We start from the raw sequence: 26,958 nt of genomic DNA, 5'->3' as shown, positions 1-26,958 counted from the left end.
GATATCTGGGCATGGAGATCTTTTTAATCCACCTCTAAAGGTTTAATAGAAAATATCATCTTTTAATCCAGTTAAGGTACTGCAGTATGTCAATACATGGCAAGCTAAAAATTACCACTACAATTGATCTTAGCCTACAAGAGGCTGAAAAGCAACACATTTAGCAGGACCTGCAGGATCAAAGGGATCTTTGAAAATAGTGTGATAGAAGCTTTTAGGGAACATGTGATATTAAAGACTGAAAAACAAAAGTTACTTCTTACATCAGGAAAAATGTTTCAATCCTCCTTAGAAAGGGAAAATTATGGTTGGGAAGACAGGTTGAAAGTCATGATGCAAATGGGAATGATAAGTGCATAATGTAAAACACTCCAGGTGTTACCCAATAAATGTTTGGATACTTTCCACTAAAGCAGAAGCACATGAGTTCTTCAAGATAACATTGAGATAGATTCTGACCCTCCTGTACACATAGACAACTTTATGCTGCCCTCTTGGTCAGTGGCTACCATAGGAGTTTGTCAGGGGCGTAGTGTGAATGGGATGGTGAGTGACTGAAGCATATCCTACTACAGCTACTTCAGGCTGTGGAGCCATGAATAGGCAATGATACTAGACTGCCATAAATATGAACATTCCTTGAGAAAGCTGACCTGATTCCAGCAGGGACACTGCCCTCTGCAATGTCTCAAGCATCAGAAGGTGCATAAATAGTTTATACCCATTCTATCTGTGTTCTAGCTTCTATGTTATACTGCCTAAAAGATAGAACATGGAACCAGATCCATTGTATAGAACTTTTCCAAAATAATAGAAAGATATATATGAAAAAAATGCATGTCACACCAGACATAAAGGGACATGGATTGACAGAGTTGAAAGGTGACAAGATTATATGAAATAATTTGGTATTAATTGGAAATCCCCAGCCAGCATGTCTCATGTACCAATATCTACATTATTAGATAATTAGATAATCATTAGGGCTGTGCAAAAGGGAAGCGCTCCGTTTCAACTAGCATTTCAACTTTTTGACAAAACAGCATTTCATTTTGACTTTTGTTTCGAGTCGAAAGAGCTGTTCCGTTTTGTTCTGTCTAAATGTTTTGCTGTTTCAACCCTGTGTCAACATTTTACCCATAGGATATAATGGAGAAGGTCAAAACAGGCTATAACTTTGTCATTTCTGGCTGGATTTAGATGGTACTTGGAGGAATGGTATCCTCTTTGGAGGGCATGATGTGTGCCAAATTTTAAGAAGATAGGTGCAGAGGATTTGGAGAAACTGCACCCCAATGTCTTGAGAGAAAAATTCATGTCACGTGTAAGTGTTAAGCCACAGTAGGGTTAAAACTGCAGGCCTGCTAGCCCCTGTGGAGGCCACAAAGCCTGCTAAGTTTCAAGGAGATAGGTGCAGGGGTTTGGGGAAACTGCATCTCAAGCTGCGGACATGCAAAACTCATGACATGGGTAACCCTGTGCATGTTAAGACGTAGCAGGGTGAAAGCTGCAGGCCTGCTAGCCCCTGCTGAGGCCACAAAGCCTGCCAGCTGTCGAGGAGATAGGTGCAGGGGTTCTGGGTTTTGGGGTCCCGCACCTCTGGCCACAGGCAGGCAAAACTCGTGTCATGGATGCTTGTGCAACTGTGTCTGTCTTGGGGCAGAGCAGGGGGGAAACCACTGCAGGCCTGGCTGCTAGGCCCTGCTCTGGCCACAAAGCCTGCCAGCTGTCAATGAGATCGGTGGAGGGGGGTTCTGGGGCCCTGCATCCCTAGCTGCTCACAGGCAAAACTTGTGTCATGGGTGCTTGTCACCCATCACTGAAAATCCCCCATCACTTGTCACCAAGACCTGGGGTTAATACTTAACTACAGTATGAACATGAGTCTGCAGTGCAATGCTGTTGCCAGCAGAGCCAACAATATGCTGGCATGCATCAATTGATGTATCTCCAGCAAAACCATTGCAAAGAAGTGATTCTGCTGCTCTACATGGCTCTACTCAGCACTGGTGAAATTGTAGCTGGAGTACTGCGTCCAGTTCTGGGCTCCACACCTTAACAAGGACATGGTAAAGCTTGAGAGAGTCCAGAGAAGGACCACTCATATGATCAGAGACTTGCATGGCAAGCCATATGAGGGAAGGCTGAGGGACCTGGGACTCTTCAGCCTGAAAAAGGGAAGGCTGAGAGGGGACTTGGTAGCTGCTTACTGATACATCAACTTACCGCTATATCTAGGGCTCGGTGAACAACTGTTCACCAGGGCACCCGTGGGGAAAACTAGGAGTAATGGTCACAAACTCCTGGAAGATTGTTTCAGGCATGTTTCAGGCTCAACATTAGGAAAAACTACTTCACAGCTAGGGTCTCCAGACTGTGACCATTCCTCCTAGTTTTTCCCAAGGGTGTCCTGGTGAACAGTTTTTCAACGAGCCCTAGATGTACGCTTCTGATGTAGCCTTCTCTTTTTCAGGCTCAGGAGTCCCAGGTCCCTCAGCCTTTCCTCATATGGCTTGCCATGCAAGTCTCTGATCATTTGGGTAGCTCTTCTCTGGACTCTCAAGCTTTACCACATTCTTGTTAAGGTGCGGAGTCCAGAACTGGATGCAGTACTCCAGCTGTGGTGTCACCTGTGCTGAGTAGAACAGGAGAATCACTTCTCTGCAATGCTTTTGCTGGAGATGCATCAATTGATGCATGCCAGAGTATTGTTGGCCCTGCTGGCTACAGCATCACACTGCTGGCTCATGTTCATATGGTGGTCAATCATTACCCCCAGGTCTGTCGTGGCAAGTGATGGGGGATCTTCAGTCCTGCTGCCTGATGAGAGGCAGCAGTTGTACAAGGGGCAGCAGGGCCTAGCAGCCAGGTCTGCAGTAGTTTCCCCTCCCCCAGGCCCCAAGACAGAGACAGTCAGTTGCACAAGCACCCATGACACAAGTTTTGTCTGTCAGCAGCCAGAGGTGCAGAACCCAGAAGCCCTGCACTAATCTCCTTAACAGCGGGCAGGCTTCGTGGCCTAGCAGGGGCTAGCAGACCTGCAGCTTTCACCCTGCTGTGCCTTAACATGTACAGTGTCACCCATGTCACAAGTTTGGCTTGTCTGCAGCTTGAGGTGCAATTTGCCCCTGCACCTATCTCCTTGAAACTTACCAGGCTTCATGGCCTCAGCAGGGGCTAGCAAGCCTTCCGTTTGTGGCTTAACACATGCACATGACGTGAGTTTTGCTATCAGGATTTTGAGGTGCAGTTTCTATGAACCCCCTGCACCTACCTCCTTGAAACAGGGCAGGCTTTGTGACCTCTGCAGGGGCTAGCATGCCTGTAGTTTTGACCCCACTGTGGCTTAACACATACACATGACACAAGTTTGGCTCTCAAGAATGTGGGGTGCAATTTCTCTGAACCTGCTGCACCTATCCTCTTGAAACTTGGCTTGCTTTATGCACTCAGAAGAGGCTACTATTTCTGCAAGTTTCATCAAAATCTGGCCATAAATGACAACGTTATAGGCTGTTTCAACCTTTCCCATTATAGCCTATGGACAAAACGTCCAAACGGTGTCAAAACGGCAAAATGTTTTGACTTGCCTCATTTTGTTTCAAGGCTGTTTCAACCATATCTGTTTCATTTCAATTTTGCTGTTTCAATCTTGAAACAGGTTGAAATAGCCTTGAAACAAAACTGGTAGCAAAATTTCACAGAGCCCTAATAATCATTAGGTAATGTAAACCCCAAGATACTTCAGTTAAAGAATACATAGAAACAACGTATAACTGCAAAACAAACATGCACACTTTATGTGCTATTTTACAAAGAAAAGTAATACGTGAAACTATTCCCAACTATTGCCCTAAAACCAGCTCCTCTAATGGGTCTTGAACCAGACATAAAACCATATAGGATCTTGGAGCCAGGAAGAATCATGAAGAGCACAAATAATGGTCATTTATATTCTCTGAAGTATTAGTTGGTTGTGTTGCAAGAGGGTCTTTCTCTCTTTCCATCCCACAGCCACAAAGGGACTCTTTAAGGCCTGGCAAACAGTCCTACTTTGGACTAGCCATGTGCTTGGAGAGTAGGGGCACAGACAGAAGTGCAGCTTCTTGGTCTAACTCAGAGTGACTGATAGAAATCTCCATGAGTTAGACCAATCCCTTCAATCCAACAGATGTTAGCTGTTGGACTGGCAGGGTGAAGGATTGGCTTCAATTTGAAGCTGATTGAGGGACGGACTGCAACCTTCCCTGGCTCCACCCCACCTCTCCCAGCTCTGTTGCTGTCTCTGGACGGGACGGGAGAGAAGGCAAGGGAGGGAGGTCTTTTGGGGTTTTCTCAGCCCCACTAGTGTGGGGGGAAGTGGGTAGATTAGACACCTCACCCCAAGGCAAGGGGCTCCAATCCACCTCCCCCACTCCAGTAGGGCTGAAAAACCCCCAGAAGGGAGCTCCCTCCCCTGCCTTCTACCCCTCCAATCCAGAGACTGTGCTGCAGCCAAAGCAGATGGAAATTAAGTTGTTCCACGTAGGAGTGGCTTAATTTGAATCCTCGTACAATGAGGGTTAATTTGTCACATGATTGGAGGGTTCTACAGCTGTGCTCTTCTGTCTGGGCATGGTTTTAGGGTGATTTCAAGGGGCCCATCACACAACAAATGTAATTTCTGTCTGCCTCTGTAGGCTTTGAATGATTCCCTTAAAAGCTGAGTATACATAATAGAAGATATTTTCTTGTCTATTCTTTCAAATAATATAAAGCAACACTGTGACCTTTTACCTGATATTTCCTTGTTTTCAAATTGATTTTCTCTACGTTTATATTTGTTTCATGCAGCTGTTTGCACACTGCTCCTTGAACTTGTCACATTCAGTAAAGTGATAATCACTTCCCCAAACTTTCTCTATCAGAAAACTGGATGTGTAGGTCAGTTGTCTGGATAGCTTCTTGTTCCTTGTGCCACGTATATGGCACAAAGAGCACATCTAGACATCACCCTACATTGCTGTAGCAACATGCTATGTTGCTGTACAACGTGCTATGGCAACTTAGCGATCACATGACAAGCAGCTACTTCACTGTAACAGCGCACAGCCCCTTTTTAGCATGATGCATGATCTATGGTGAAGTAGTACCTAAAACTAACTATGTACTGCATGCACGGCACAGCATGGGCGGTTAATGCACCGTGTTTTAGTACTTCTTCTTGGAAATACTAAAGCACAGCACAGTAACAACATTGCTGTAGGGTAATGTGTAGAGATGCCCAATGACAATAAAATTCTGATTCTTATCTTTCCTTTATGTATGTTGGAGCCCATCACTAGGAGTAGAGCTGGTATAGCTGGCTGTGTACCGCCCTCACTGCAGGTACTGCGTCAGGAGTGCCAAAACAGAAAGTGAACGGAAGACATTGTGCACTGGCTGTACTCATTTGGTAGATGTCTAACAGGTGCTTTTGCCACCTAACTTCCATTACAGTACCCCCTATGCTGCTGTAAACTGGGCTGGGCAGAAAAATCAAGGAAAAGTAAACAGCCCCTAATAGTCTCTGCTATCTCCACTGCACCCAGCAGCCTGCTATGCAAGCAAGATACATTTTGGCCCTCTTGCATTAGTCATTTATTAATAAAAGAAATGGTATGATATGAAATACTTGTAACTGAAGAGTGAAGACCTTAAGAAACAATCCAAAGTGTAATAAAACATTTCTGATCATGATTTCTTGATGGTACTTTTTAACACAGAGACATGTTAATGTTGGAAAATTATGTTTTTTCTGCTTAATTGGAGCAGCGTATATCATTTCCATACTTCCTGCTAGTATGAACAAGGGCTGCTTATTAAGAAAAGTCACTCTTCAGTCTCTTGATCCCAATTAAACAGTAAACTGCAACAGAATGAGCATTTCAGCACCACTGTTGCACCTCTTGAGCACATTTTGGCTTCTACTTAAGGAGCTCACCCGGTAATGACACAGGAGTACACTCCCTGATGCATGGTACTGCTTTCATAATCTGGCTCCTTAAATTCCTCATTTACATTTTCAAGAAGGAAAAAAATAAATGATAGTTCTTTAGTATATTTGCAGACAGAAGTGGGCCTGGGAGTTTGTGTAAGCATAGACATACCCAAACTAACTTTAACTTAGCTAGTTCAGATAATTATAGTAGTATAGCCATGACACCATCAAGTTCAGTGAGTATTTACTGAACTTCTCAGGTAAGCTTGCAGCCTGTGCTGAATCTGTATGTGCTAAAGCTAAAATGTTATTGGGACCTGTGCTATCTAGATTTAAGCTAGCTTGTGTATGTCTATACAAGTTGCATTTATATGTTAGCTGTAGGGTATATATATGCATAGCCACCCACTCTTTAGCTCTTAGCGGGTGCATCTACAAGTGATGTTAATGCAGTCCAATAAACTTCAGCACAATTCACACGAGAGTTTATTTCTTCTGGGCGCAGTGTTCACATGTGTGTCACAGACAACAGCACATTGAGCTAGGGTGGCACAGTCCCAGCTGGCAGAGGATGGCGGGGTCAGCCTGCCAGCCCAGAGTTACTCCACTTTGGCTCAATGTGCTGCAGAATGGACACAAGGTTGCCACAGTGGGGGGCTAGCCGGGAGGCAGCCTTGCACTGTACCACCCTTCTGCCCCAGCCAGTCCCGGACACCATCTACACATAGGGTGTGGCAGAGTAAATAACTCCACTGCTGGATAGTACTTGTGTCAGGCAGCACTAACTTACAGCAGAGTTCATTAGTTTACTCCAGCCTAATAGCTCTGCATGTGTAGACAGTGATGGTTTACTGTGGATCTAATTAGGCAACTCTGAAGTGTCTCGTGTAGATGCCCCCTGTAGAAGTATGGTGCTAAACACTAGTGTAACTAGGGATGGGTGATCAGGGCATCAGCCCCATTCATCAACTTGGAGGGGGCTCAAAAATGGGAGCTACAGTCACTACCAGCTCAGGTACCAGCATTGACTGAGATGCTGCTCCCGCCACACTTGCCATGGGTATGTATCCTCTGTCTAGAAACTTCATGTAATATCTCTGGTGCTAACTGACAAACTGTATGGACTTAGGTCACTTAAGCCAAACCTGCATAGGTGTCTCCTGATTTTGAGTGTCTAAATTTACACACACACAAACAGATTTTCAGAGGTGTTGACCTCTTAATGTCCCATGAAGTCAACATATTAATATTATAGATCATATAATATCATTATATATATGGCTGCTTGCAGATGTTGGCGGGGGGGAAGCAAAACCAGGCTTTATTTTAAACTCAATGTGTTCCCAAGCTGAGCCCAGAGCATGCCCAGAAGCAGCATCACATAAGTTGCACCTGGTTTTCCCAACATCTGTATAGATTGGGTGCTTTAATATGCACTTGAATCAGCTTTAGATAAAAGTGCCAAAAAGCTCCACTGAAGTACCCGATCAATACAGACACTGTGGAGCTGTGTTGAAGTAACACACTGCTGCTTCCGGTAAAGCACATTTTCCCCCTATGTCTGTCAGTGCTCTCTAATATGATAGATATCATATTATATATAATATCCATATATAGATGGATTTCAAAGAGAAGCATTAAACTAATTAGAGGCGCAGAAAGGCCATTTTATGATTCAATATTGAAAAGACTGGAATAAATCTGTTTAAAAATGGAAGGATAAGAGAGGAAATGATAGAGCTATACAAGATAATAAATGGTTAGCTGAGTGCATCTTTTTACTCCTCCCCTAATACATAAAGAAACCATCAGCAAAACTCAAAGGGAACAAATTTAAAACTGATAATACACCACTTCTGCAGTGCAAAATTGACCTATAGAACTCATGGCCACCATAGGATTTAGAGCAAGGATATAAGCCTTTTTTAAGGATATTTTAAGGATTTTTAAAAGTAAGAAGACATAAATAATTTGCACGACACTATCCCTCATATTTCAGGACTGAAGACAGCCAGAAACTGTCTACTTTATTGCTTCACTATTCCATTGAATATCCTTATATCCTTGTTTCATGAGAATTTAAAATAGGCATATTCTATCATGACTTTCAACCTAGTGGAAAGTACCTTCAGCTGGGAGGGAGGAGACTGGATTTTGATCCCTCCTTTGAAGACCATTCTGCGTATTTTAGATTAAACTGTGATAAGTAAAATGTATGAACAGTCCTTGGAGAAGAGACTGGATCAGTTAGGTACAGCCATGTTCACTCTTGCACTCTATTCCAAGCCCAATGAATTGTGAATTCTTATTTCAGTGGCTGAGCTTCAGCAGGAGGGGTTTAGTGTCCCCCACCCTCAACCACCATCGCACTTCAGGAAGACCTGTCTCCTAAACTGGGGTATTCTTTCTGAATATGAAAAATGTGGGCTTCAATCCCCTTAGGCAAAGGAGGGAACTGAACTTGAGTCTTTTTTGTCCTGCACAAATACTCCAATTATTAAAATATTGTGTAAAAAGAAGGCACTGTCATCCTCATCTCCCCTCATCTGCCTGTATTTTACAAGAAAGCATCACCACTGCATTCCACGTGGAACTGCTCCTGTCACTGTGCTACATCTGCTCTAAGAGCACTCATGAAACTCGGCCTGCTGGAGATTCGGGCAGAAAATGCCTAGTTTCTAGATCCTGATCAGGCTGAGGCATGAAATGTCTATATGCTAAGGGTGTCTATATGCATGCTCCGATGTGCTCTCTGGGTATTAAAACCCTCTCCCTCCCCCACTCACCTCCAAGCACAGGCAGCCTTAGTTGCTCAGTCCCATGAAATGTGAGGCATTCCTGGGCCTGCATAAAGGCAAAACTAGAAACATCTCAGAAACTTAAGGTGAAAGGCAAAGTGTCCCTTTCTAAACCCTGATTGAGTTGGGATGGGGAAGGGGGATCAGGATTATAGTTTTGGACCTTGGGCCCTAAATTCTGATTAAATACTACTTTGGGCACCTAAGTCCATTTATTTGGATCTGGCCTTAAATGATTTGCTGAAGGTCATAGGGGAAGTCTGTAGATCCAGAAATCAAATACTTTTATCTTAAGTCCAGATTTAATCACAATACCAATCTCCCTCTTTTATTTGGCTGGGGTGTTGCCCTTAACTGAGTAAACAGAAAGCACTTTCATATTATTTTCCTATAAAAATAAGTACAAACCTTTATGACACTAAGACTACAAACAGATGTCACATTTGTCCCAGGATAAGCCAATTTATCCCAAGACAAAATGCAGTTGCTCAGACTTCCATGTCCATTGTCTCTAGATGAATCCTGAATGAGTTGACAGGATAAGAAGTACTAACAGTTTGTCCTGGGACACCACAAAGTGTGTCTTAACAGTTACCGCAGAATTGCATCATTGAATCAATGGCAGAAAGTGGCAGTCCATTCAGCTGCTCACTAAACCCTGATTAGAAGGGTAGTATGTATACACTGCAATCCCAGGACATTTCAGGTCTGAGACAAATACAGGCACACTTTGTCCAGGAACAAATGCAACATCTGTTCCTAGCTAAAATACTTCTCTTCAGATCTGTAGAAACCATGCCTGTTATTTTAAGCTCTTTCCTTAAACCCTGATTAAATATGTTATATTACAGTAAGTTATTATTATTAATATTATTATTATTTTATTGGAAATACAGTGAATCAGAGTGCATGGTTGTCTATCCTATTGTTATTAAGAGCCAAAGTAGAGCTGTGGCAGTAAGCATGCAACATCTCCAAAGTCTGATTGGCTGACATCTTTGTACTTTAATATAACAGTCATTAAATCCTTTGTTAATGCAGAACAAAGGAACGTAAATGTGTTGCCATGACAGCAATGAAGCATCTTACTAATTAACAGAACAATTAGCTCTCTTGTTGAAATGTTATGACTCAGAACGCTCACTAGGTCCCATATAATTAGGGCATTGGCTTAGTAGAGCAGACATGCTACTGGTTCCCACTGAGGGTAAGCCTGCAGCTGCACTGTTTTATTCGGTAACACTCAGGAAGAATGACTAATTTCACTGGAGCCTGTTATATACTATACATTTTGAAATTTTAAGAGGAAATGGGTGACTGAATATCACATTTCTGATTTTTTTAACAAGCTGGTTTTTTACAAGTGCTGTTTCACATTGTTATCAAGAAGGGGGGTGGGGCGGGAAATCCATGGGACCCAGTTTGTTTGCTTTGGTCAATAAGCACTTGCCCTGTTTCCCTCACATACTCAGCTTTTCTTGCTTGTGTAGGGCAGATTTGAGGCCATTATCGCCATTATATCTAAACTTTGGAAGCCTCCAGATTACAATTTTAGGTATGTAGCATGGCTGCCATGTAGACATACCAATTGAAAGTATTTTTAAACTTTATTAGAGTTCAGTTTATATGTCTTAAAAAATAAAATGTATGCTGCCAGTGATGTGCCTTCTTTATCTCAGCTTCAGACTAGAAACATCTGGATTTCCTGTAACCACATCCAGTCTAAACTATGGATGTTCTTTCTCTGGGTGTGTTATAAGGATATTGTTCCTTGCACAAAACAGCACTAGAGCAGCTACAGAGAAAAACTTTCTTGCCCGTTATTATACCTGCAGAATCCCTCCTCAGTGCAGTATGGCCTTGCTAATTCTGAGTAGTTTGGTGATCTGTGAATTTTGCAACATAAATAAAAGTTGTATCCACACAATAATGCATTATAGTTTCTCAATGAAGTATTTTGTATATCAAGGAGCTGAAATACCTCTTGATTTCAATCCACTGCCCTATTAGGCAACTGAACAAAAATGCAAGCCTGTATACGGTGTTAATAATGAACTAATTGCAAAAAAAATAAGAGGAAGTTTGGGCAGGTAATTTTTTAAAGACATAAGTATAAACACACTCATAGGAGCAAGCAATGAGTTTGTTACAATATAGCTTATAGAAGTGGTAAATCTTAGAATGGCAAAAATATAACCTGGACATTTAGATCACAGTGGCCATGTCTACATGAAACATTACTGTGCAGTAGCAATAAGGTACTGTGCACTAGCTCATTGCTATTATGCAGTAGTGTTGGGGGGCATTAACCATGAAGCGAAGCTAGTGAGCAGTAGTAACAAGCTACTGCATAGTAGCTCATTGCTACTGCACAGTAGTGTCAGAAAAAAACCACACAGGGATGCTATTACATAGTAACACCAGTTAGTGCAGTTATTTAGTATTTGGTTATGCTAATTTGACTAATTACCTCTACAGGAGAGCATCACTGTCTACATGCATGCCCATATTCCATATTAGGACACAGTAAATTAATTAACTCTGTCATAAGATAATACTGTCCAGGACAGTACTCTTCTATAGCAGAGTAATTTATGCAGCCTCAACACACATGTAGTTTGTGACAGCAGCTGGCTGGGGCACAAGGGTGCTACAGCATGGAGACTGCATGCTACCTAGCCTTGCACTGTAGCACCCTCATGCCCCAACCAGGCCTTCTGCCACCTGACACCACTACCCAGAGCCCAGGGCTGACTCCCCAGGCCCCCTACCAGCCTGGGACTGCTCTGCCCTGGTTCTAACTGCTGGGTCCCAGGTACACATGCAGATGCTGTGCCCAGGAGCAGCTGACCCCAGCACAAACTGCACTAGAGTTTATTTCTGTGTGTTAATTACATGTGTAGATGCACCCACAGTGTTTTAACTTTCATCATTTTCTACAATAAAACACTTACATTGCTGATGCTGTACTTTTCTTGACAAAGTTCCCATTAATGTTATTTTAATCCAAAGGTATTACATGTTAAGTGCACTCTCTATATTTTCAATTATAGCAAAGTACAAATTGTTTTATTTTATGTTAATAAAATCCGTTATTTTGGTAGCATTACGTGAATGTTGACACAGACAAAAATGAGCAAAGTCTAATAACACTTTAAAATTTAAAACCGCTAGAATTGTTAAAAGCATTAGTGAAGAAATCAGCTGTGCTATCAGTCCAGCAGAGACTTAAAACATCTGTAGAACTGAGACCTATAATAATAAAGTGCTGTGCTCAAAACCTGTAGGCATGTCAACTTACGGTCTTTCTAGATCTCAAAAACTTGAGCTTGGTAAATACTGGGATAGAAAACACCCAAGAGTGAGAGGAAGGGTTGATAGAGATTTTGTAGGTAGTGCTCTTTGCTGTCAAGTAACACTCTAATCACACTGCAGGGGTGATGCCAAAGTCACTGTCTATATGATCTGATGAAAAACTGACATCCCGGCTACTTGTGATTATTAAAGATCCCAGGACACATTCTATGACAAAAGTGGTATTAATTGGCAATGGCCTTTTAGCCTCATTACATTAGCCTCATTTGAGTTGTTTCATGCTGACTACCAAAATGTCTACTGCAGTTTCAGTTGTGCATTCTTCAAAATAAGGCATGTGGATATGTGTATTGCAAAAAAAATGGGTTAAAGATTTAAATATCAACATTTTATTGTATGCAGTTCATGATATTTTTATCTCAAGATTGTTTTACTGCTTACGGGAAAAAAAAACCCAACCCCTAAGCTCTTTCAATGTAAACTTTGCAAAATGGTTGGGTACAATCCAGACATTTCATGGAGATAACCCAAGTTAATTCTCTGTGTGTGTGCATGTGTGTATATGTATGTGCAGGCACAATTCTTTCAGGAGGCACTTGCCAAGGCAGATGCAAGTTTCCAGTGTTGATTTTAACATGGGGACCGATCCGATTTTGCAAAGGGGAGAGACAACGACCAGCATTGGGCGAATAAAACCAGAACTCTATAAACAGAAATCTGTTGATTCAGATGGCCAGAAAGAAGATGTGAAAACCTGTGGAAAGCTTAACTTTACTCTCCGGTATGATTATGAAAATGAACTTCTTGTTGTTACAATTATCAAAGCCTTAGATCTGCCTGCTAAAGACTTCACAGGAACATCAGACCCCTACGTTAAGATTTACCTTCTTCCAGATAGGAAAAAGAAGTTTCAGACACGGGTTCACAGAAAGACTTTAAATCCTGTCTTTGATGAAATCTTTCAGTTTCCTGTAGCCTATGATCAACTCAGCAACAGGAAACTGCATTTCAGTGTATATGATTTTGACAGATTTTCTAGACATGACATGATTGGGGAAGTTATTCTTGATAACCTTTTTGAAGTCTCTGATCTCTCCAGGGAAGCCACTGTATGGAAAGACATCCACTGTGCCACCACAGTAAGTAATATGTCCCAAAAGTGTTAAACTGATATTTTCATTTCTGCTTTATATTGTATGGAGAGTTTATATTGTTTATCATCGCATCCTGGGTAAAAACACTTGATAGCATTTTCCTTTTGAGCATGGAAAATAAGATGCATATTAAGCTACGAAATTTAATTAGAAAAAGGCCCTCTTCTTGGAACATAAGAAGTATGCTTATGGCAAATGATACAAATGTAAATTAGGCTTATTAATTAAATCGTATGTTCGAAAGAGTCACTGTTTCACAACAATTTTTATTGTTTGCTAACAATTTTCCTATTAGGAAAACGCTTTGTCTTTTAAAGTATCCCTCTGCTTGAAAGCCAGGACCATGATGCTCCTGTTCACACTCTTTCATTTGTTGGGATCTACATGAAAGAAATGGTGGAGGATAAGATATCCTGGTGCCTAAAATGGTGTCTAACAGCTGCCTTAGATTAGGGGACCTTATATGAAGCATCAGTTTTATGCTTTGATAGTCCAGTAGGGGCTATAAAAGCAACAATTGGGAATGTAACCTCAGACCCTAGACATCCCTAAACATTGCAGTTGGTAACTGAAAAGGTATGGCAAGAGTCAGAGATTTCTACTCATGCCCTGTTTCTTATGCCATTCCTGTATAGCATCTACTACTAGCCATCGTCAGAGACAGAGTAATGAATTAAAAGGATCTATGGTATGTCTTATGTTCTTTACAACTAATGGTGACTACAGACACTTGATATTAGTAGACAGCAGCAAGACGTGGAGAAAATTTGGAAACTGAGAGAATTGGATTATTGTTTCAAATAAGAAAAAAAGGATTGTGGCCTGCATAAGTCACCAACAAACATTATCAGATGGGTGATGTTTTGCTACAACTACAGCAGGCTCCCTGCCAAGTGTTTTCTTCCTAACCCAGAAAGTCAAATTAATCTTTCCCAGTCAGCATCAGACAGTTTAAAAAAAAAAAGAGTTTTGTCTGCTACACCATTCATAAGGCAACTGGAGTGTCTATATTACCCCAAGCCATATGTTATCTCCATGCTTTTCAGCATGAGCAGGTCTAGTATCACAGACAGGATTTATGGTGTCTGGGAGATTGGGTCAGAAGTATGTGGGTGCAATATACTATCCTTTGTAGCATACCCCAAGTGAGAGGGACTCAGCCTCTTACTACATGCATTCCTACTTAGTATGTTTCTTTTTCTTCTATTACACTGATCCCATTGCCTCACTTCTCCTAGTCAGTGTTTCCCACTCTTTCTCTTTGCCCTCTTTTTGCCTTCCTTTTGTTTTTATCTAGTCTCTTTACTTTCTGGTTCTTCTCTATTTCTTTCACCTCCTTCATCTTTGACACTGATTGCCTCGTTTGTGACCCCTATGCCGTCATTTTTCACCATTTCCTATCTGCCCTATGTTTTGCCTCCTGGCCTGGGTGCACCATAGTCAAAGTCTGCTCATAGCCTTTGATTCTTTTGATGCTGCCTGCAGCCTCCTGTCTATAACAGCTGATTGCACAGCCTAGTGTCTCAACCTCCTGTTGCTGTTGTACTTAGTTGGATACAGAGCAGTGCAAAAGCAAAGAACCACTATCAGAGGTACCTCTCATTCACATGCTTAAACAACTGACCTCAGTATCATGACTGTCCTGCCAGACATCAATCCTGATTACTATATTGCATAGACATATAAAGATGCATAAGTGATATTACAATTTCTCTTGACGGAATATGAAATTGTGTTGAATCATCTAATTAGTTCCTTTCTCGTGTTGTTTTGCTTCAAGAAGCTCATTTTTTAAGGTTATTCTGTTTTGTGATGATAATGCTTTGTACCTTTCATTTAAGGATCTTACAGTGTTTTTCAAATGTTAATTAATTTTACAAGTTTAGGATGGATTGTTCTGTTGTTCCATCTTCTGCACATTAACCATTAGAAGTAAAAATTAAAAATAAAAACAAATTCACTGAAATGCAATTTAATTGTTTTTCCTCCTAAGCAAAATGACCAGCTTGACTCAAAGTCTATTCAGGGAGCTAGGATATTAACCAGTTGTTGTGAGCCCCATTAATTCTCTTTGAAGGTTGAGGGCTGAGTCACAAACCACAAGCTACAGTAACCATGTCACTTCCCTAAAGTAGACAGGCAGCTATTTTTTTTCCTCCCTCCAAAACCAATGAGAAAAATTAGCCTTCCTTCTCATTCTCAGGACAATAATATGTCGTATCTTAAGTGATAGTCTGGGGTATTGACTGATACTATGAAAGGTAGGGCTAGCTTCTCAACACAAGATGTGCAGTGTAAATGTAAGAGGAATACAGGCATATCTAAGCTGATCCAGACTAGTTGTTTTACCAACTATTTCCCTGGCCTAGCAAATCTAAGAAACATGGCCTCTTGGAGACAGGAAGGATTGTTCTATGGTTCTGGTGTAAGTCTTGGACTTATGAGAACTGCATTCAAGTCCTTGTTTTATCACAATTTCCAGTGTGACCTTGGGCAACTAACTTATTCCTGTTTCTGAAATCAGAATAAAAAAGACTCTCACTGGGGTTCTGTGAGAATAAATGGATAAAGACTGAGCAGTAATCAGGTGCTAAGAGTCATATAAGTACATAATATAAGAAAATAATGTTACCTTGCTAATGTACTTCTATTAATACTGTGGTTAAATACCATACATGTAATGATTCAGGCAGTTATTCAATATTTAAAAAAGACAAAAACAAATAGCTGTCCCTCAGCTGCCTCCTTCTGATAGTAAAATCGAATACAGTAGGTCATTTGGAACACATACTACTGCTGATTTTATGAGCAGATTATCATAATTAGATAAAACAGAGAAAATACCTGACTATGGTACAGTGTATGAATAAGACCAATCTTTTTTCTACTTATCTTCACTGGACTTTTTATTTTAGCTTGTTAATGTAGGACTAAGAAATGTGTATCATGTCATGAGCAAATGGGGTTTAATTGGTCTTTTATGGTATGTCCTTACAACAAATGGAGCACATTCTAGATATGCGAGCTAGAACTCAGTGAGCTCATATATCTATACAGCACAGTGAAGAACTTTGCAGAAACACTAGCTCAGGTTCTAGAACAAGTAAAACTATGTTAATGGATCACTGCACTCACCTGCAAGATCACCACACACTACTGGAGCTCTGGTATCCCTACATCCTGCTGCATTGAGCCATGGACACATACCCTTACACTCTGATTGGAATCACAACTGAGATACAGTATTAACATCCCTGTAAGTTCCCAATTATCCTTCTTGCTTAAAAGATTACAATTACTTTGGCAAAGGCTCTAACCCAGTAACAAAACAATTTTAATATGCTTTGATTTCATTGAGACGTAGCAATTTTGTACTCATCGTTAACACTAAGCATTGCATATCCTTAGTTTTGAGTGGTTATTTTGATTAAATTACTGTATAGCATTAAGTTTTGGAGTTTTGTTGCTGTTTTGCTGTTTTTAAGTATTCAGTGGTACCTTAAATTTAAATGTTCGCTTAACCTTTTACCATAGACTGATTTCTGCCTTCTGTATTCGTCAAGTAGTCCAACACTGTGTTCTCAACAGACTATAGTACCAACCAAATTATGCTACTGAGAGACATGCTAATACACATCTGGTTGAAAACTATTCCATTCTTAGCTGCTGTAGCTAGTACAAATCTCTTCCAAACTGCAGGAAAAAATGCCCAATTACAGTGCTTAGTTTACTGTGAAAATATCCTGTTTGGAGTTAATGAACCACTGTTTTGCAACTTCAAATCAAAAACTTGCCATTTAGGAAAACTGTCACAAGCTTTAGGCATTCGACAAATATAACATCGAGTACACTGTTGCACTTCTACGAATAAACTCTCTCCTGGTTGAAATATTTTGTAAAATGTGACCCATAAACATATTAAAAATAATTTTCAGCTACATATTATTTCATCAGACTGTTGTAGGCCCTTTTAATCCTTGTATTATTACAGTGTTTTTCTAGTCTCTTGAAATGTTTTACTGACAAATGAAATAGGCAATAATATGTCCTTTTAATATATACAGGTTAAACTGTGCTACCAGAAACTTGTTTGTGGAAGTTATTTTAGCTATTTTACATAGGTTATATCCAGGTTAGTTCTAATTATTTCATTTTTTTACAGTTCAGGAATGGTGAGACTGAGGAGCCAATCCTGCACAGAGTTAGGTTACGCTAAAGTAGTGGAGAACTGAGGAGTTATTTCCTAAGATCATGGGATAAAAAACAACTCAGATGCCAAAAAAAAGGACTTAGACATCTAAAGTGCATTCAAATCCAAAATGGTGATTCATAAACATTGTGATCAGTGGCTGCCTAACCCTAACCCTGCCCCTGACCCTAAAAGACCTAACTCAACCTTTGTTATTAGAAAATTTCCTAGCAACCTGAATATGCCTAGTACAGCCCAAGCCTGAGTGGCTATGTGTCAATGTCCAGCTAAGCATCGCTGATATTGAAGAAGTAGGCAAAGTGGCCCCCAAGCACTCCGAGAGCCTGTTAGGTAGGCATATTCTGGATCCTTACAAAATGTGGTTGCAGCTGTTTTGCTTTTACAACTGTGGCACTGCCTATCTTCTATATAATAATCCAGTGGTTAGAGTGCTCACCCAGAAAGTGAATGGGTTTACACCCTTTTGAGGGTTCTGGATCCATATTTTCCAGTCAAGTGCCCTAGCCATCATACTGTAGGTTAAACTGGTATTGAAAAGGCTGCTTTCTGATAGGGCTGGGATGTTGTGTAGAAAGGAAAGCAAGATTTATTATGTCAGAAGGAAGCAAAAGGAAGATGGAGTCTGTTGTGTAGTAACTAAGTAGGCACAAAGCTAAGACTGGGGAGACATGGGTTCTGGTCCCTGCTATAGGGTTTATTTCTATATTTTATCCAATGATTTTCAGGATAAAATGCATGCAATGTTCTTGGAGAACAGGCAGAACCAAGGCCTTACCCTTTTCAGCTGAATGCCCAAACCACTCTGCTACCAATTTAGGCTCCCTATTGCTTCATTTCCTTGTAGGCCTATGAATCTTGTATTCACTGCTGCCCAATGACACAGCTAGATGCAAGTCCTGATGCCTCCAGAATTAGGCAGCTGCTGAGCAGGGATGCGGGTTAGATTGCTATGTTGAACTGAGGCACATAAAGCTTGCTGATGTCCTGTTTTAGGTGCCTAGGTCATTTTTAAACAGAGGGGGAGAAGTTACCTTTTTTTATATACTTCCCTCACCAGGTTCCCCCTGTTTTGAACTATTTTGTATGTTTTCTCAAGTTTATCATCTCTGAACTATGGGTATGTATATTCTTGCAGCATGTAACTCAGGCCCAGAATGTCACTCATATTGTATTTAAGTTATAGTCCTAGGATTAGGCCAAAGGATTAATGCAAAAATGGAACATGTACAGAAGGGTGACCCTCTCCTTAAGTTCTGGAGTCCTCCGGGAAGTTGCCTATATTTCTCCCATCATCAAATATCCATGTTCTGTTTTGGAGGTGCATAAGGGTAAGAATTACCCCTAACTAATATGAAAAGGTTACCTATGTGTGCAGAAGTTTTTGACAGTAAATGGCCCATTCATCTAGGAAGTAAACTTGTAAAAAGATCCAGTGGCTGGAATCTGAAGCTAAAAACATGTACCGTGGCAATAACGTTAAATGTTAATAGTGAAAGGTAGTTAGCAAATGAATGCAGTAGATTCTTATTCAATCAGGGTGTTACCAAGGCTGGATGCCTTGCTAAAAGATAAGCTGTAGTTCAACAAGGAATTTTTGTTTTGGTGCTGGAATTACTAGGTGAACCTCTATGATGTGTATTATGAGAATGATCCGACTAGATGATCTCTATTGTCTAGCCTTAACATTTATAAATCTATTAATTACTGCAGTTCAATTGAGTGTCCTTTGCTTACGATATTAAGTTGCAACCATTTTGCAAAGTGCAGGATTGGCTTCCACATGCTCATTTTTATTCTTATACTTTCCAACTGTTGCTATTCATTTTTTGTCGTTTGTATTTTGTTCCGTTATTTTTCATTTCATATTGTTTCCTTGTTCTGTGGTCTGAAAATATTGTACAATAAACAGCATGTATCTATTGTAAGTGCTAAAGCAGTTTAATTTTTAATGTAAATTTATAATTATTAACACATTGTAATATTTCTTGTGGAAAAGAAAAGTCTTAGATATCTGAATGTAGAGTCTTAATCTCCCCAAAATTTGCTTATATATCATTGGGAAAGTAAGTCCTCAATAAATAATCCATCAATTTCTTCTGTCGGTTTGATTGATTTAAGTAAAGATAAACTAAGATGCAGCCTTTAAATACCTTTGAAATATGACCAAGTACACTATACTCTTTTATTATTCTAAAATATATTTTCTGGTACAAATTAATGAAATCAGAGATAAGTGAATAATACATAATGGATAATGAATTCAGTAAAATGCCTCTTTTTGTTTGCAAAATGCCTGTTGACAGTTCAGAAAGAATCATAGGTGAATTGCTCAAAAAAATTTAGAAATTTTCGAAAAGAATCCTTTTTCTGATGGATTGATGATAAGAAATTGATTGCAACCATTCAATATTTAAAATTTAAGCTATGTTGATGTGTTCTGTTTGGACAAATGGGACACACGTTATTTCCGATTAGGTTCATATTACATTTTAAAAGTAATATCTAGAACCAAACATTTATTAATTCTCCATTAATATTGTGTGTTATTCACTTGAAGTTGACCTATAACCTCAAACATTTCTGTCAGTAAAACCACTGCCCAAAGTGTTAGTGGAAAGTGGTCATGTGTTGCTGTGACGGACTTACATCTCTGTGTCACATTCTTCTCATAGGAAACTGAAGATAGTAATAATGCAAAAGATGCATCCTTATAAACACAGTATTTAGAACAATGTGAGACTGTTATTTTCCAACAACACTGAAGATAATACTTTGCTGATTAGTGCAAAGTATTACTGAGTTGAATGAGTGTTTAGCTGATATTTTTTTTTTAAAGATAATCACATTTACTTTTCTCTTGACCCAGCTCAGTCATACACTAGAGCAGGAAGTGGATACTGATAATCCTTCTAGAAACTGTCCTCATCATTATGGACAGAGAATGGACATACTAATGCTGCTTAGACCATATGCTTATACATATATAAACCTAAGACCAAACAGCACTCATATTTATCAGATTCCAGAGGCCATAATGGACATCTGCTGTTGTTTCCTGAGAACCTTAGTCAGTGCCGCCACCTCTTTTAATTGGATGTCAGTCCAATCTGCCAATAATACGTTGTTGATGCTTATCTCAAAATACACCAAAAAACATGATCATTCCCAACTTTGGATGTACCTTTCATGGATGAAAATCAGTTTCCTCAACTTCAGCTTGAGTAAGACAGAAGTCAGGAAAGAAGTTCTGGGAGGAGAGAAGTTCTTGAGGAAATGACAGATTTACCTTTTGGCAATTAATTCTTGGGGCCAACTGTAATATTTACTATATCTTGGATACTAAAATAGCTGCATTACTAAGGCAAGTCTAAGTAGCAGCTAACTAGGAGATGACACCACATTTGTTTAGGATTGGATGCAGCCAGAGTGGTGTATGCTTTGTGATTTGACCAAAAAAGCCATTAAAACAACATACAAAGCATGTAACAGAACACTGGGCTGTAAGTGCAGATATAGCTATCGTGTTTGTTATAGGGACATAGTCTTTTAACACCAGGGATGTCTAGGAGTTGAAGTCTTCAAGGTACATGATGGGAAAAGGTCAGCTGGCTAGGTATCACGTGACTTCCGAGTGGAAGGATCAGTCTTGAGATAAACAGAGGGTGAGTCTTGAGATGATAAGGCTTGAGTAGAATGTTCAGGGCAGTTCTTTCATGACGGACTAACCGGAAAGGATTATGCAGGGCAAAGAATGGTGCCTCTTCTACCCCTCTGCTTGCTGAAAGCTGGGGTGGATTCTGTTTGTTGTTGACTGTGCTGTTGTGACTATGCTATGTAATTTTCTAAACCAAGTTTTAGGAAGGTTACCTGAACTGCATTAGAACTAGCCCTTAGCACCAACTGGCATGTAGTTGGTTTATCTGGTCATTGGTTTATAATGCAGCTCTTTCCACAATTGGTGGCAAGCTCGCAGAGATAAACTACTAACAGCAATTACTTACTGCATTAAAAACATGGAAAATATGGTTCTATCAAGTGGACTGGATGCTTGTTTGCATCAAAGTAACGTAGATACATGGCTAGATAAATGTGACAAATGAGCCAGTGCTGTTTTGATTTTCCCAACAAAACTGGAGATGCCCTCAGTGCAATTGTGTTTGGCTCTTGAATGCCAGTTCCCTCTCCTTTTAAGGTCTACCCAACCCTACCATGACCTTTATCTGTCAATATACTTGCTTTATTTTATCCCCAGTGAGATATTTGAGTGCATACTCATTCTCTATAGTAAAAATTATTAAAGCATTCTGGTGGAAAATCAGAACATCCAAATGTTTCAAAAAACAGAACATATTTTTTCTTTTCCTGTAATGTTAAGCTATCTATGGACCTTATTCCCAGCATTATATTGCATTAATAGAACTATCCCAGAGGTAGGTAATATGTTAGGAAATGTGGCAGTTTGGATACCTACATAACTTTGGTTTTCAAAGCAGTAGTTTGCTGTCAATTGATTGTGGCTGCTAGAATATATTGACTGAGGAAGAAGAATAGAATACATGTGTTTCTAATAACTTTTTGTCATTCTGAAAAATGGACCATTATTTAACAAAATACCTTAATTTACATTCATTTGGAAATTGAACCAATATGTGGTGATAATGATGATGTACAATATGGCTTATTAGAAATCTAGCTATAGACATGGAGAATACACAAGTATTGTCAGCATTAGGTTTTTTCCTTTTCATCTAAAATCTATTCTTTAACACTTAAACATTTAAATTATATTTAATAAGTTCTGTAGAATAACTAAATAGAGATTAAATAAAAGCCTAAACGATTAATTCACTTGGTTTTCATTTTAATAATGTGAAGGTAATTCATTTAATTCTTAACAGTGTTTCAAGGAGATCTACACTATTACGACAGAATATTATGTTTTAATAGTAGCAGTTAATGAGAAGTAAGCCCATAAAAGGGCCTAACATGCTGAGCCCTGGTAACATCTAAATAGCCCATGGGAACAATAGGTAGAGATACAACTTTGAGAGTTAGAGAAAGCTAAAATGCAAGTTGGTCATCTGACTATGAAGGTAGAATGCAGTTACTGTCTGAAAAAGAATGATATAAAAAAGCTACCATCTCACTTCACATGCCTACTTCCTGTTTGTTTTTCACCCCATTAGCATTATAAAACCTGCAAAGCTATTGGCACATGAGCTGCAGTGTATCCTAGTTCTCATGTCATCAAGCAGATTACTGAACAAGTTCTAATTGCAGTCTGTTGTCCTTGAGACATAAAACTTCAATTTAGCTACAGCTTCACTTTACCCCATTTGAGTTAGGATTACATCAGAGAAGGAGCAAACATTGCTTGATCCCTAATTCTATTTGGAGGGATTTCAACTTTAAAACTGACTTTTTGAATGTGTATTGAGAACCTTTCTATGGAAACCATTGAGAACAAATGGAAAAAATCCACAAGTTTGTATCTGAAGGGGAAAGAGTGAAGGTTTATCCAACAACCACAATCCAAAGGGCCAGATATACTGATTACCTGCCTTATGAATGAGAAGAGGGTGAGGGGCTTCTGCAAAACTGCTGCTACACTTTCCATGCAGGTGAGTTGAGGGTGGGGAGTGGTCAGGGGTAAGGCTCCATCCTCCACAAAACTGGCCTTTTAAGTGATTTCCTTAGCCTCTGGGTCAGGACCTGAAGGCTCAATCATGAGACGCAGTGAGCACACACAACCCCCACTGAGTTTGCATGATCAGCATCACTCAGATTTGGTCCCTCAGTATGGGTGAGAATTTAATATTGGATAGTCCGTAACCTCTAATTATATAACAGTATTAATAAAAGTACCCAATACCTTTCCCTGAATTTTGTTGTTCTTATTTTTGTATTTCTTTTTTGCATCACTGTAGCAGGAGTGCATTAGCTAGTCATGTAAACTGGGAGCAATAAAAATGAACTGAAGCTGGTGTAGTGCTTACACTGTTCCCACTCTTGGTCCTTCATGATGGTTTGTGATCACAAAAGGGAAATAAAAGCATAAAAGATACACAGTATCAAATGAATGTATTTGTATTTGTGCAGCTGTGCCCAAGTTTCCTGCTTGTTTGTACAAATTATTGGAAGCCTTTGGGAGAGAATCATTATGAGTATCTGTCAGTAAAGCTAGTTGTTAATTGCAACCTCAGTTTAATTTATGAGGAGGAAAAACACTCAACACTAATGAAAGTCAGGAAACTTCACTGGCATTACTAAAAACAAATCCTGTAGCAGTTATAAAATTATTTAGTTAAATACACATTTTTGCTCCAAAAATAATCTGTGGCAACCTTAATAATTAATGTTACAGGTAAATAAATACTTCTATAATGGTGTTTGGACTGAAATTCTTTGTGTTTCTCTCTCTTGAGTCAGAGTGCACATAAATGGTGCTGTCCACCTTGGGACTTGGGACTCCCTGCACCAAAAGCATGAACCTATACTCACTGAGCTAAATAATTATCTCAGGGTGTTCCAAACATTGGGCAAAAGAATTGATAGCCACCATTCCACACTTACTGACTTTGTGTGTACTCTCCACAAAGCACACGCAAAGCCCCAATAGCACACAGTACAACCAAAACTAAACTAAACTGAGGAAGTAGCTAATGGCAAGTTTCTTCCAAGTAGCTGATGGCAATCTCCATGATGGTTTTTCCCTAGACTGTGTGGCATTGCTCCCCAGGGACAGAGGACAGTAAAATGGGGTCTATGGACTGTCTCAATGGAACTCTTTTTTTTTTTTTGGCACCCTGATCTTATAGTCATAGACACATTACAAATGTCTAACACAGAGGAGAGAAGGTATTTTGAAACAGTAAATGTTCAAGTTCACTGAATAATTCATTTTTATCACTATGCAACATGCAACGTGTTTCTACTACTTTAATATTTGTGTAGTTCAGGGCAACTCCAGCCTCCTTCTCCTTCAGAGATGCAGCTCATCTGTAGTAGAAGTTGTGTGTATAGATAATGGAAAGGTGTAGAACTTTGCTCCAGGACATGGTTCTCTCCTATTGATATTGGGAATGACCAGCCAGATTATTCCCTCTCTACCAGACTATTAAAAGTAAGTCTGCAACACATTCAATGTAGTCTAAGTAGTCAGTGCACATAACAGAACAAGGGCTCCACAGCCATGAGTGAAATCACTGTAATACTTATAATCATATCTGCAAGCAACTGTGAACTATTCCTGGCTGGCAGAAGTTTTAGTCACCATAGAAATGAATGAATTAGAATGGATTAAGGTTATTCATCATCATTTGCTATCCCTTGATATGAAGATGATGTCTGCTGGGGGGCTGGAACAGTTACTGATGAGTTTTAAGGTGGCTGAGGAATCCAATCCATGCTCTGCAAGTTTTTCCACCGATCTGACAAGTGGCACCTCTGGGACGAGAGGGGGGTGGAGCACAACTGTTGACCAGGATGTTGTGTGCTTTTCTTCCTCTGCTATTTCTTGGCTTCCTGAGTGAGACTGTTCTCTTCGAAGTGGGCTGTGGCTTGATGTATGGTGCAGCACTATTGAAACTTGTTACCAGCCAGCACTTCCCAATTTGTAGGGTTGATGCCACCCTTCTTAAAGTATGCTTTCAGTGTGTCCTTGTAGTGCTTCCTGTGTCTTCCATGGGTAGGACTAAGTTGAGAGAAGAGGACTTGCTTCAGAAGATGAATGTCAGCCATCCTCACACAGTGGCCAGCCCAGCCAAGTTGATGTTTCATGATCTTTGCCTCAATGCTGGTGATGTTAGCTGCAGAGAGGATGCTGGCATTGGTGCAATGGTCTTTCCATCTAATGTGGAGGATCTTTCTGAGCCAATACTGATAGAACCATTACAGGTGCTTAAGATGTCTTTGGTATGTCACCCACATCTCACACCCATAAAAAAGCATGGGGATAACTACTGCATTGTAGGCCAAGATCTTAGTTTCTATCTGCAGATCTCAGTCAACATGGACACAGTGAAACAGCTTTCCAAAGGCTACGCTAGCACAGTGAATCCTTTGTTCGATTTCCACATCAAAACTGACTGACTGGGAGAGGTGACTGCCAAGGTATGGGAAATGCTTCGTGTTTTCTACGGATTCTCCACCAGTGGTAATTTGTGGGGGAAGCAGAGCAACTTGTGCTGGGGCAGGCTGATAAAGTACTTTGGTCTTCCCAATGTTAAGGGGGAGTTCCAGGCTGTGATAGGCACCTGAGAAAAGGTCAAAAGTGGAGTGCAGATCAGTCTCAGTGTGCACAAGAATAACTTAGTTGTCAGTGTACTGAAGGTCAGTAATGCCAGTCTTGGTAAATGTTGTTTTGCTGTGAAGGCACTGCAGGTGGAAAACTAACTGTCCATTTGATACTCAACCCCAATTCTGGGAGGAAGGCAGCTACAAATGAGAAACACAATCACAGCAAGTTAGATGGAAAAAAGGGTTGGGGCGATGATACAGCCCTGCTTGACACAAGTATGGATGGTAAATGGGTCTGTTTTGGATCCATTGCAAAGGATTGTGGTGGTCATCCTATCATGGAGTAGCCTGAGGACACTAATGAACTTCAGTGGATTACCAAGCCTAGCAAGCACCTTCCATAAAGGCTTCACAATTGATGGAGTCAAAGGTCTTGGTTAGGTCAATGAATTCCATAAACAGCTCCTAGCAGTGCTCTCTATACTTCTCCTGGATCTGTCATACAACAAAAAGCATGCCAGTGGTGCCCTGACATGGTCTAAAGCCACACTGGGATTCTGAAAGAACATCTTCAGCAAGGGGGAGGAAGTGATTCAGAAGGATGTGAGTAAGAAACTTCCCAGCAATGGAAAGGAGGGCAATGCCTCAGTAGTTCCCACACACCAACTTGTCCCCTTTCTTGAAGATGGTCACAATGTTGGCATTCTTTAAGTCAGGTGGAACATTCTCATTAATCCATATGCTTCGTCTGAGTGATGGCAGACCAGACTTCCTTGAAAAATGGGGGATTAGCAAGAGGTTCTATTACTGGGTACTGAAGGATAGACTTGATGGTAGCAGCTTGGACCTCAGATTCACTGTCGAGTACAGTCTTGAAGTACTCCATCCAGCATTGCTTGATGGATACATTATCCCTGAAAAGGGATCACAAGGTGGTTGGGCCATTGGAATATGGCCCATGAATGGCTTTTACTGCTTGAAAGAAGCTTCTCATCTCATACTGGTTAGCAAAACTCTGGATTTCCATGGCCATCGTTTGCCGCCACTGGCTCTTGATGTCCCATAGCCTCCTCTGAACTACAGCTTTGAGCTGGTGGTAAGCCTCTCATTTTTGCCAACCACAGAACTCGGCTCTCTTCTGTTGGATAAGTGCCAGGATTTCCTCATTGTTCTCATCAAATCAAAATAAGGTTACTATGGAATGGAATAAACTAACTCTGAATAACCTACTTTTTCTGTCATATCCATGCTTTCTAAGCTTCTCAGCTTTCCTTCTATTTTATT

At 40.3% G+C, this 26,958-nt stretch overlaps 1 protein-coding gene across 1 annotated transcript in view; it reads left to right on the top strand.

Annotated features, from left to right (window-relative positions):
- Positions 1 to 26,958, top strand: part of SYT10 (synaptotagmin 10) — a 62,085-nt gene that overhangs the window by 24,438 nt on the left and 10,689 nt on the right. Inside the window, exon 3 of the mRNA XM_019544657.1 lies at positions 12,647 to 13,211. Coding sequence (XP_019400202.1) covers positions 12,647 to 13,211 — 565 coding nt within the window. The remainder of the gene's footprint in view (positions 1 to 12,646; positions 13,212 to 26,958) is intronic.

Source organism: Crocodylus porosus, unplaced genomic scaffold, assembly GCF_001723895.1.
Source record: "Crocodylus porosus isolate Cpor-Errol unplaced genomic scaffold, CroPor_comp1, whole genome shotgun sequence".
NCBI lineage: Eukaryota > Metazoa > Chordata > Crocodylia > Crocodylidae > Crocodylus > Crocodylus porosus.
This window is presented reverse-complemented; position numbering and strand designations above follow the sequence as displayed.